The sequence below is a fragment of the Diabrotica virgifera genome, chromosome 3 (genome assembly GCF_917563875.1).
Source record: "Diabrotica virgifera virgifera chromosome 3, PGI_DIABVI_V3a".
In the NCBI taxonomy this organism is placed as follows: Eukaryota; Metazoa; Arthropoda; class Insecta; order Coleoptera; family Chrysomelidae; genus Diabrotica; species Diabrotica virgifera.
The window spans coordinates 97,979,041-97,992,825 of record NC_065445.1 but is presented as its reverse complement, the minus strand read 5'-3'; the positions used below and the strand labels follow the sequence as shown (position 1 = coordinate 97,992,825).

The 13,785-nt window shown below is 31.5% G+C and overlaps 1 protein-coding gene across 1 annotated transcript in view; it reads left to right on the top strand.

Moving 5' to 3' along the window:
• Positions 1–13,785, top strand: part of LOC126881981 (uncharacterized) — a 29,107-nt gene extending 15,322 nt beyond the window's left edge. The window contains exon 3 of the mRNA XM_050646733.1: positions 9,723–13,785. Within this exon, the coding sequence (XP_050502690.1) occupies positions 9,723–10,507 (785 nt within the window). The 3' untranslated portion in view covers positions 10,508–13,785. The remainder of the gene's footprint in view (positions 1–9,722) is intronic.

Genomic DNA, 13,785 nt, shown 5'->3' with positions numbered 1-13,785 from the left:
TTGTCTGGTTCTGCTCTGATTTCCAGTTTATTCTCCGAAAAATTTATGGTGATATGTTTTTCACTCAATTCATCAATTCCCGCTATCATATCATGGTTTAAATCTTCGATCACCACACATTGCATAATATAGTATTTGTCTCCCACTCTGATCCGCACTCCCAAACCTTCATTTACTGTCGTCAATTTTTTGTTGTTTGCACCCACTAAAGCAACCCTAGGAATTTTATACACAAATCTGTCCAAATTTAATTCTTTTACTAGTTTCTTATTGATTAACGATATCTCCGATCCAGAATCAATCAAAATTTTAATCGCTTTATGTTTTATAAATGCATCTAAGAATATTAAATTTGAATTAGAACTTTGTCTTTCATTTCCCGCCAACTGTATAAACTCTCTCGGATGACAAAATATACCGGAGAGTTGTTTATGTTTGTTCAGTGGATGCTTTATTGAAAATCCTGTCTGGATTCATTGCATACATCTTCTTCCTCGTTTTCTATTGTTACATGATTCATCTCCCTTCTATTTTGTCGTTGGAAATTCTGATTGTTTCTACCGTCCCTTTGTTCGTTCGTATTCCTAGTCGGAGGATTTTGTGCATCTCTGTTTCTGTTGTGATTTTCATATGTTCTATTTTTTTCGTGATTCCTGTTATCATAATTTTGTTGTCTATTGTAATTTTGGTATTCTCTCGGCCTATCTTCGTTTGTTGATTGGGCATGTCGGTTTCTCTGGTCATAATTTGATTGATACCTTCTTGCCGGTCCATTATATTGTTCATGTTGTCTTCTGTTTCGCATTTCTCTTCTTTTTGCTTCCCTTACTTGAAGGAATTGGCACAAACTATCAATATCTTGATAGTTTCTCAAAATCACGTGGTCCTCCAGCGTTTCTTCGAAATGTCTGCTTATCATTTCTACCAGTTGTTCGGTAGAGTATTTGTAGTCTAGATATTTGGAATTGTTATATATCTGCAAAGCATATCTTTCTTCCGATATTCCCATTTTCTCGTGATATCTTCCATTCTGTAGCTCTTGGTTGATTTCCCTCTGTTTAACTTTCCCCCAGAAATAGTTGAGAAATTTATTTTCGAAATCTGTCCAATTTTCAAACTCATCTTCTTTACTTTCATACCATAACGCTGCTCCTTCTTTCAGATGGTTTCTAATTGTTTCTTTGCAGTCGTCAAAATATCTAATATGTTGCAATTTGGTTTTCAAATTTTTAACAAATGGTACTGGGTGTGTTTTTCTAATATCCCCTCCAAATTGTATTTTCGCGTCGCTTGTACCAAGGATAATCATTTCCCTTCTTTCTCCACAATTCTGTTGATTCTTGAGTTCCGCAATTTGTTTTTCGTTTTGCTTAAATTTTTCTTCTATTTCTCGCCTGTCTTCTTGTATTGCATTTTCAAATTTGCTTTCTAACTGTTCTAATTCCATCTTCTGCACAGTCTTAATATCCTTCATTTTAGTTTCTATTTCTTCTCGTTGCATCTTCAGTTTCCTTTCTGTTTCTTCTCTAACTTTTTCTAAACAGGCTTTCACTTCATTTTCATATTTTTCCAAATGCTTTTCCAATTTGCCATCATTCTCTTCCAATTTCTGTTCTATTCTCTGTGATATTTCTCTTTGTGTTTCTTCCATTTTTTGTTGTGTTATTTCCATGGCTCGTTTTGCTTCCTGTTGATTTTTCTCTATTTTTTGTTGTGTTTCTTCCATGGCTCGTTTTGATTCCTGTTGATTTTCTTGCATTGTCCTTTTTGTTTCCTGTTGATTTCTATCCATTTGTTGTGATTGGAGTTGCATCAGTTGCAATAGTTTCTCTATTCCTGTTAATTCCTGTTCTTTTCTCTCCATAATCGTTGTATCTCCTTCATTACCCAATCCTTCTTCAACAATTTTTTCCTCTTCTCTGTTATTCTCTTTGCTTTCTTGCATTTTGCTTTGCCTCCTTGTGGTCGACATGTTGTTTCTTTTTGTTACTGTTTTCTTTGTCCCCGCCAAATGTGAAATTTTACAACACTCTATAAGTTGCAGAACACGACAAATATTTCTCCCCAAATTTAATAAATTTTCGCCACAAATATCAAATATGCAATCAGTAAATTTCAAAATAAATATCAAATGTACGATTGGTAAAAATATTAAATAATTCAATAGCAGTAAATATCAACTACCTACGATCAATCCATAAATCAAAAATATTTTTACACCTGGAAAAATTGTCAAATTATCTCTGGATCACCTGTAGTTATTCCTTATCTCTTTCCCTACCATCAAATGCAAAGCTGCGATATTTTTTAAGCCACCACGTTCTGGGCTCCAGTTAATGTGATATTCAAAGATCGGTGTGCTCAAAGCACTTGATTAGATAATTAACTAATTAATTAAATTTAATTTTAATGATGCACTTATGATTTAATCACACTATTTAATGCTCTAATCTCAGGGTTTTATATTCTCGTGCTTCAATATCTCCTTTGCTTTACATATGATAAATAAGGTCAAAGATTAACGGAATAAAACACATATATGGTACAAAAGCATCTATTGAAATAAATTCACCCTCAAAATATCCTCTAAAAATAATATTTCCTATTCTGATTATTGAAATAACCCTACCACTATCTAAAGTACTTATTGAAATTTGCGTTATGAATAATTCTACAAAAAAAATAAAACTGTCTCTCGGATGATGAGTTGTCCAAATTCTTGTCTCTGGTCGCCTACAATTTACTCTTAGCAGCCCCCTATGTAGTCAGCAATCTCGCAACAAATTATTGCAAGCCTATTGTCATTAATGACCCCCTACAGATGCACGTATCTTTCAAAAAACAATGCTAGCCTTTTCTCCTCTCGATAAACTGAATCTATTTCTCGTTCCGGCATGCAACGGTGACTCTTGGAATATAAGTAGAACAATATAACTTACAATGCTTTACGTGATGAGCTTCCGTCAGGACACTTATTTCAACAAACTCACAACTATTCACTTATCTGCCTTACTAATTCAGGAGACTCTTAGAGATCACCACTAGTCGACTTAACGATCATTTCACAACTGACTCTTCTTCCACCCTCTAACATTTCGCTAAACTCCCATTCTTCATACCTAGCCCCTCCTTTTTCCTTCTTCACCAATCCGAGTTCCTCAATTTTATCCCCATCTACCTTTCAGATAACAAACACCAATTTTCCCTACCATTAGAAATTTCCTAAAACTAATTACATGCCAATCGGTTTTTTTTTTCCTTTCTTAATATCTAAACAAAGATTACACTCATTTAAATTTCTAAATACAATTGTTCCCTCGCCGCAAAAGTCCATTTGGGAAACCCGGTCTCATTGTCCAAACACATAACCACTTTCTTATCATACTAACTGTACAAAGAAAATACTTAATCCCTATTTAAATTTTGTTTACCTACGGCCATCCAAAGATAATTGACTTTCATTTCTTCGAAATGAATTTTGGTATATTTTTATTATATGTTTTAACTTTTCTAAAATATTAAGATCGAAACCATATTAATTCAAATTTTACATATCTTAACAATATATATTAAAAGGTATTGTAGAAGGAAAACAATGCATTTAAATTATGGTAGATGGGGAGTTAAATGTATATACTTTTCATTTTTCCTTAAAGTACATTAGTCATATATTTTTTTGCACCATATCTCGCTTAGTTTGTAAGTAACCGACATTTAACGGTACTCGTTTTAAAGGCCTTTTCAAACACTACAAAAGGTGTTGGTAGCATTATACACCTAAAACCTACCGTTCCTCTGTTATTTCAAGTTGAATACACCAATTTGAGCATGCACCAAAAAACAAACTATTTTCACCTACCATATCTCTTTTTGTATTATAAATAGAACATTTACGAAGGAACGAATCTCTTTATTATTTATAATCTAAAAAATGTTTTATATAGTGTTTTTAGTTCGATGCATAGTTTTTAAGGTATTCACAAAAAATCCGTCCGAAAAGGTGTCATTTTTCAATGAAAATGGCCAATTTTCAACTACGCATAACTCAAAAAGTATTGAGTTCCAAAAAAAAAGTATAGACCAGTTTTTGCTTAGAAATAGGTTCTTTAGCCACTTTCGTGCTTATTTTGACCAACAAATTTTCCACCCCCCTTGAAGAAGTGGGAACCGCCCCAAGATAAAAGCGCCATAAGTATATAGGGTAGATTTTGTTTCTTGAGCTATTCCCTACTTACTGTGAAAATATCAAGTACATCAATGTAGTAGGATGGAATTCGGAGCCAAATACCCTCATTGACTGCCCTACAATAATGCTCTGCTATGAACGCGTGAGAGAGGACACACATAAGATTATAGCAAAATTTCTATTTACCGTAACTTTTCGAGTTTTTGAGCTACAGCAATGAATTTTATGTCATTGGAAAGGTAATTTTGCATTCTTTCAAAATATGTTAAAATATACAGGGCGTATCTAAAAAAATTAAGATTTTTTATTCATTTCCGGTTCAACCGGAAGCCATATTTTTGGTAAAATTTATTGTGATAATAGATAATAAAGTACCATATATGTTTGCAAAATTTCAAATTTTAGTTTCTATTAAGAAGGAAGTTACGGGCACTCGAATATTTTTTTATAAAAAATTCATAACTCCCCTCCTATGGGGAGTTAAGATATATGACTAATGTCATTCAATTTACTGATAGGATATCAAAGATATATCAAAAAATAAAAAAATTCCTTGGAGCCATTTTTGAGAAAATCTAGTTCAAATTTATGTCAAAATGTGACCCCTTAAATATAGGCAACCCGTAACTTTTTCTGAAAAACGATAACATCCTTCTTATAGCCCCATCTTTAGACTATATAACGACTTTTTCAAATTAAACTTATCTTCAACAAGTTTTTAGATAGATAGGGAAATGTGTCGGGTGGGCGGTCGGCCATTTTGAATTTGGAAATGTCAAATTCCGTATTTTTATTTACCTATCGATGAGCTTACTTTGAGTTGAATTTCATTCATTTCGGTCAAAATTTGCAAAAATGGGCCCAAAATAACCCCCCTATTTCGGCCCCCCTTTGAGAGGTTTTTTTTAAAAGCTTAGTTTCTCGACAAAATTCTCTTAAACTTACTCATACCGAATTTCATCAAAATCGGTCCAGTAGTTTTTGCTGGGCGGTGGCGACATACGTACGTACGTACATACGTACGTACGTACATACTTCCGACATGTTTTTTTTATTTGCTTTTTAGACTCAGGGGGACTCAAAACGTCGAAAAAAAGTGAAATCTGAAAAAATTTTTTTTGCACGATCCTATAACTTTATCTATTATACTATACTACGTATATTGGGACCGTGCAAGTTCGGCAAAGCGACCCCTATTTCTACGCTCTATACTAAAATTCGCACTTTTAATTATATTGGCCAATTATATTAGTCCTGGTTACTGGATAATTGTCAAGGCCATAGTCCAAAAAAATAATAAGAAGAAAAAATAAGATTCAGGTTATGTTAGGAAAATGTCAACAATTGTATGTAGTAAATAAAATTAGTTATTAAAATGCAGTACTGCAAGCAAAATAAAATTAATTAAATTTACCTTTATATAATAATTGCATATCATATCAATATTGTGGAGCAATATATAATTTTTCTGCTTCATTGACAGAAGGTATGAAATATACGTCAATTTGACAATTTGAATTGACAATATGAATTATTTAAGATAGTTGCAATATTTCTCCGCGACTCGCGCAGGGTCGTTTCTCGTTTCCCCTTCCAAGTACTTGCACACCGCTAATAGTACGATAAAGTAAAAATATTAAAATGGAATGTGTCAAGTTCAAGTAAAAGTTTTTGTAGATATTGTCCTGTAATTACGTTTGTAGAAAAAATATTCGTCGTTTCTCGTTTCCCCTTCCAAGTACTTGCACACCGCTAATAGTACGATAAAGTAAAAATATTAAAATGGAATGTGTCAAGTTCAAGTAAAAGTTTTTGTAGATATTGTCCTGTAATTACGTTTGTAGAAAAAATATTGTATGATATGCGTGTTAAAAAGTACAGTTTTAAGGCACTCATGTGAATTGCAGAACTCGCTTCGCTCATTCTGCAAACTTTCACATGCGTGCCTTAAACGTGTACTTTTAACACTTATATCATAAATAACTATTACAGTCCAATAGTCGTTTAATAATTTCTTATTTAAGATTTAATTTATAAACTGAATTCGCTCAGCCGAGATTCATTTTGACACATTTAGAGTAGAAAACATCAAACACAAAAATTCCTACCTCATACTATTAACTGCTCAAATCAACTTAATCTTTCATTAAAAAAAGAAGAATTATTGAAAATAGTGGGAGTGTATACTAAATTCATAAAATTTTGTGAAGTTTATTTCTTCAAAATATTTTTATTTTGTACAATAAATCATTTTCTTATCTGTTACCAATACAGCATATTGGTGTAAATAAATAATTATTTATTGGTGTTAAGTTTATGTTATTTATGTCTGTTTACTATTAATGATATTGGCAATGAGCAGGTATGTTTGGTTGTTTAGTAACTTCCAGTCACGTATCCACTATACCTACATACTTGCGTCTCGCCAGTGGCGGCTCGTGACCTCAGTATGCGGGTAGGCGACATGTATCCACAAATTCTATTTTTTCTAACTTCATCATTATATAACTTATTTGATGAAGAAATATGTCCAGCTAAACCACTGTCAATAGTTTGATTATTTTTTTCTAACCGTTTTAAACCTAAGCAATTGTTTAAATGTTCTTTCGAAAATTCATGTTTTTTGACATCAGTTGATAAATTTTTCAAATCTGAATATCCCTGACTCATCCAAACATTATTTTGCTTCAAATTTGAGAACAACAGACAAGGCCAACAAAAAAGTGAATTTTTAAAATAACTTCCGCTTAATAGACCGGGTAGTATCGTCGCCCCCGCTAGCGAAATTATTCCGATTCGATTTTTTTGCACAAACTTACTCAAAAAGAGGTCCTTATAACATATCCAGAGGGTGCCGGGCGGTGCCGTGGTCGAAAAATTGTTTAAACAATTTTTTTTAAACAAATTCACAAAAATAATTTTTTTATTCCGAACAATATTTTTTCAGATAATTTGGGTCATTCTGAACAAAAAAGGTCTTTTGTCATTTTTCTCTAAAATTTATTGTTGTCGAGTTATACGCGTTTAAAAATTTGAAAAATGCGAAAATGGCCATTTTTAAGTTTTAATAACTCGATTAAAAATTATTATTATGAAATTCAAAAAGTGACCAAATTATGTTTTAAACCCCTTCTTCAAGGTCCTGAAGCGATTTTTGTCATTATTTTATTACAGAGCTGCTATTTTTAATTATTAACAATTAGCGCTATAGTCCAACTGTATCGTCGCCCCCGTTAGCGAAACTATTTCGATTAGACTTTTTTGCACAAACTTACTCAAAAAGAGGTCCTTATAACACATCCACAGGGTGCCGGGCGGTGTCGTGGTCGAAAAATTGTTTAAACAATTTTTTTTTAAACAAATTCACAAAAATAATTTTTTCATTGCGAACGATTTTTTTTAGATAATTTGGATTATTCTGAGCAAAAAAGGTCTCTTGTGATTTTTCTCTAAAATTGATTGTTGTCGAGTTATATGGCCATTTTCGCATTTTTAAAATTTTAAATCGCGTATAACTCGACAACAATCAATTTTAGAGAAAAATCACAGGAGACCTTTTTTGCTCATAATGTCCCAAATTATCTCTAAAAAAAATTTGTTCGAAGTGAAAAATTGATTTTTGTGAATTTGTTTAAAAACATTGTTTAAACAATTTTTCGACCACGGCACCGCCCGGCAACCTGTGGATATGTTATAAGAACCTCTTTTTGAGTAAGTTTGTGCCAAAAAAATCTAATCGAAATAGTTTCGCTAACGGGGGCGACGATACAGTTGGACTATAGGGCTAATTGTTAATAATTAAAAATAGCAGCTTTGTAATTAAATAATGACAAAAATCTCTTCAGTACCTTGAAGAAGGGGTTTGAAACTTGATTTGGTCTTTTTTTGAATTTCATAATAATAATTTTTAATCGAGTTATTAAGACTTGAAAATGGTCATTTTCGCATTTTTCAAATTTTTAAACGCGTATAACTCGACAACAATCAATTTTAGAGAAAAATGACAAGAGACCTTTTTTGCTCAGAATGACCCAAATTATCTGAAAAAATATTGTTCGGAATGAAACAATTATTTTTGTGAATTTGTTAAAAAAAAATTGTTTAAACAATTTTTAGACCACGGCACCACCCGGCACCCTGTGGATATATTATAAGGACTTCTTTTTGAGTAAGTCTGTGCAAAAAAATCGAATCGGAATAATTTCGCTAGCGGGGGCGACGATACTGCCCGGTCTATAACCATTTATGGTTTTCGTACCATATTGTTTTAAATGATCTCGAAAATGGTCGATTGTCTTTCTTCTTATCTGTTGATAAAATTTTTAAATTTGGTAAAGGCCGACCCATTGAAATAATTTCTAATCTTTCTTGATTATGGCGCCTTGAAAAAGGCGTCTCAATCAAACTGCAATTATATCGTGTAAAATATTCATTTTATTTTAATATGGGCGGTTTCACCAACGACAAATAGTAGTTTATTCGACGAATAAAAATATTCGGCCAATGAAACTAACACACCTACGTTTCACCAACTTCAAATATGACTTATTTTATTTGTCTCAAATAAAGAGTTACTCTTCGAATAAATTGACAAGTTAACCTCGCTTTAAATTTTAAATATCTATATGATCAAATGTAACAAAGAACATTCGTCATTTTAACTTTAAATTATCAAAATTGTATTGAAACACAATAAAAATAAAATATAATCGACTGATAAATTTTATTCCACCAATAACTAAGTATTCACAGGTTTATTTGTTGTTGGTGAATTATTACTAACATAAATTAAAATACCCTTTAATAGACCAATCTTAAATTTGCCTTCACTTTTCATAAACAAATTTAAATTGTCCTACCTATTTTTATTGAATACTTAACCTACTAACAGCCCAAATCAAAAAACAATTTAAAATAGTTTCACAACACACAAGAGAATCAACTGAGATGTGAGCGATTTTGTTATGCTGAAGGCCTGTAGGCTACAAAATCTGGTGCCTAACTTTCTAAAAAATTCGTGGAAATTATGGCCCAGTACCGCCAGAACTTAAGGGCTTTAGCTGGCGTAAAGAGCGAGATGGCACATAAATTCTGTTGCATCGTTGTTCTATTCTAGGCGACGTTTAAAAGTGCCTTACCAATGAATATAGTAGAATCTTAATACTACTACTACAAGGGGCGTACAATAATTACAATTTCGTAGAGAAATTAAAAAGTATTTTTTTATTGTAGGTATTGTGTCAAAATTTAACAATTTTGAAATAAGTAATTTATATTAATAATTTATATTATTGTACATTTGGAGAGGTTAGGCGGCGCCTACCTTGCCTACCCCGACGGGCCGCCCCTGGCGTCTCCACGGTGTGAGCTATTCACGCTTAGTTTGTGCTTGATATGAGATGTTGTTGACGTTCGTCTATTTTAATTACATATACCAGACTGAGACATTCTGTGGATGTAATACTATATTTAATGTATTACAGAAATGAATACAGTTGCTTTATTTATATCATTAATTTTGTGTATTCTTTTTTAGGTTTAACTATCAAGGCTGTCAAAAATCAAAAAAAGACAAAACCAAAAGACAAAAACTCTTTATCTGAAGTTAAGAAGTTAAATTCAGAAAAACATAGGAGTGCTCTTAGATCTCAAAACACAATCAACAAATCGGCTCAAAAACCCATTAAAATAAATAAGTCTCTTCCATTAAAAAATACAATCGACAAATCATCTCAAAGATCTAGTAGAATAAGTCAGTCTCTTCCAAAATCCGTTAGAAGCAACAAGGATTCATTAAAATCCGTTACAAGCAACAAGTCTCCGTTAAAGTTTGATAAAAACTCATTCAAAATCAGCTTCCCAACTGAACAGGAAGCAAACGACAAAGCAATGGTTGTAAGTAATGGTAGAGTAACAAAATGTAACCTTGAAGATTATTTCATGAAAAAACTTAAGACAAAACATAAAATATTTTACCTAAAAGTAGCTAAATCTGCAGCAGTTGGAGAGGGCAAGCTTAATTACAAATTTCACCAGCTTGTTAATGACGTTAAAAACATGCAGTTGCCTACGCCGTCTTGGAAGATAAAAGTCATAATACGACACAATAAGATAGCATCTATCATTTTCACGAATAAAGCGGAACTTGAGAGAAGTGTATGTTTTAATTCCGACGATGATAAATATCATTTAGTTATCAATAATAAGCCGGCACTTCTGCTTGGTTCCCCTGGAAAAGTTGATAGTTGTAATGACATTGAAGTGCTATTGAGTATTGTGGACACTATTCAACACGATAGTTCTATGATTATGTTTACGTGAATACTTTTTTTTAGCAGTTATGTCAATTCCAAATTTATACATTTAAAAAATTATGTCACTTAAGTTAATAAAGTCACATTCTAATGAAACATAGGCCACCTTATCTAATTTTAAAAAATTGGAACTATAGTATTTTTACTACAAAAGCAAGATTACGTAGGTCAAAATTTCTGACGTAAAAGCACTGTCAAAACATTAGAATGTGACTTTTCATCGTGGCCACGTTAATGTCATTACTTGTCAGATATTTTTCTTTGTTTTTGTTTACTATAAACATAATATCTATAGTTCTTTATTCTAATTAATGATGTCAATCGGATTTCATCAATTGCCGAAATATATTAACCATATGCCAAAATATTTGTTAATGTTATCGAAAATAATGATATTTCATAACATCAACTCTAGAATTGAAATTTGTGTAGCACAGCTAAAATACGACACCAACACGGAACTGTCCGATCTTGTATAAGCGTCTACATGGTATTTTAATAAAAAAAAACGTAATCGCGATTACATTGAGAATTTTAGAATTATATTAATTAAATATCCAAAAACATTTATTATTATCAATAATATAAATTTTCTGAAACAATGATTTAAGTTCAATATTCCAAAAAATAATAATTTATTAATATTTTAATAGTGTTGCTGGTTGCGGTCAATTATTCTGCTGTGAAATAATATATTTTAATGATTATACCTACACTATGATAATATTGTTGCTAATTAATATATTTCGGCAAGTAATGAAAACCAATTGACATAATTAATTAGAATAAATAATTATAGATATTATTTTTATAGTAAACAAAAACAAAGAAGTATATACAAATACAAAAACAAATATCTCTGACAAATAATGACATAAACGTGGCCATGATGAAAAGTCACATTCTAATGTTTTGACAGTGCTCATACGTCAAAAATTTTGACCTACGTAATCTTGCTTTTGTAGTAAAAATACTATAGTAAGCTGTTCCAACAAGTTCATCAAAGTCCTATATAGGGCGAGGCAGATAACTGGCCTATTAGAAATATCTCGAGAACTAAAGGCAACAGAATCATGAAAATTGGAATAAAGGGGTTTTGAAGGATGATCTATTAAATGAAAATATTTTCATCTCTTTGCAACTTCCGGTTATACCGGAAGTTGCTTATAACTTCGTTTTTTTAAATGGGACACCCTGTACATTTTTACATTTTTGGATTCTCTTCGATGTCTTCTTTCTTAAAATATGAGGTTTTGTAATATTATACAGGGTATTTTAAAAGATAATTACGTTTTTTTATTAATTTCGTAGCAACATTCACACCCTGTAGAATTGTAGTAGTTTGACATCTAAAACTCTACTTGCGTTCAAATGATTTTTAATATACTGTACTATTGTTAAGAATCATTAGTATAGCTAAATTTTTTATTTTAGTATACAGGGTTGGTCGAAACTCGGAATGAGTATTTTCTGAGTTTTCTTAAATGGAACACCCTGTATTTTTGTATTATAGTGAAATGATATTTTATAGTACTTTTTTATTTCTTAAGCATTCCCTATACCTAACTGCTTTAATTTGTGAGTTATTGGTGATTAAAGCTAAACATTAATTGCAACAAAAAATACGTAAAATGTTATTAGGTTGGCCGTGAAAATACTCAATCCCAAATAATTTTTCAGAAATAAATACATATTAATCCAGACTGGTCCTTAAAATTACCAATAATGGTTTAGCTATCAAAATACCTACGTAGTTAAGATTGTTGGTGCGATTAACAATTAAGCACAAATTAAAGCAGTTAGGTATAGGGAATGCTTAAGAAATAAAGAAGTACCATAAAATATCATTTCACTACAATACTAAAATACAGGGTGTTTCATTTAAGAAAACTCAGAAAATACTCATTCCGAGTTTCGACCAACCCTGTATACTCAAATTAAAAATTTAGCTATACTAATGATTCTTAACAATAGTAGAGTATATTAAAAATCATTTGAGCGTAAGTAGAGTTTTAGATGTCAAACTACTACAATTCTACAGGGTGTTAATTTTGCTACGAAATTAATAAAAAAATGTAATTACCTTTTAAAATACTCTGTATAATATTACAAAACCTCATATTTTAAGAAAGGAGACATCGAAGGGAATCCAAAAATGTAAAAATATACAGGGTGTCCCATTAAAAAAAACGAAGTTATAAGCAACTTCCGGTATAACCGGAAGTTGCTTAAATGCAAAGAGATGAAAATATTTTCATTTAATAGATCATCCTTCAAAACCCCTTTATTCCAATTTTCATGATTCTGTTGCCTTTAGTTCTCGATATATTTCTAATAGGCCCTTTATTTGCCTCACCCTGTATATTACGTTATACATGTTATCACTAATATTGGAATTCAATAAACATTTTTGATACTTTTAAAATACATAAGTTTGGAAATTTTATATAAGACTTTGTATAAAGGTGTTATAGTTAACAAAATACTAGTAATTTGTAACAAATATTTTTTAATAAAGCAATGTAGGCTTTCTTTGTATGAATATAAATATTTTTAAGTAATGGACCTGTCTGTCAGATGGCTTAGCGGGCTGAGGCGCTCGATCTACAACTCTAGTGGATTTACGATCGAGGTTCGATCCCCGACCCGGTGAATAGAGAAATAAAAAGGCTAACGTCGTAGTTTAAAATTCTACGGCTTGATCTCGAATAAGCAAGGTGTTTGATCGGCCTATGAAGGAGCGGTACGGCAAGGGATAAGGGCGTGCAGCTTGATGATACTCCTCCATAGATCTCTACCGGAAGGGCGTTGACGCCTAATAACGGTGTATATATAATATAATAGGCGGAAATAATTTCATTTGGATACTTACTTGCCTGGCACTAATCTATAGTTATATTGGAATGTGTGTAAGCTAAAAGAATTGAGGCCTATAGGATCAAAACCTGCTAGATCCATATTTTGAAATTTTGTCAAGAGGCTAAGAAAACATTAAAAATGTAAATTTTTCAAAAAGTATCCAACATTTCTCAATCATAGGGGCAGAAATAAATATCATAAAATGACACACTAATTTGTCATTTTTCAACATGCCCCTTATATCTTCAGAAATCTGTACTTTTAGTTTAGATTTATCAGAACGAAAAATTTAAGATTTAGCATATACCTACTCAGTAGTATTTATTTATTTATAATTTAATAACATTTTGAACATTGTAATCCAAAGTTGTCTGTATTATTAAGCCAATATTTATATTCATACAGTATTGAAAGTAATTAAAAATA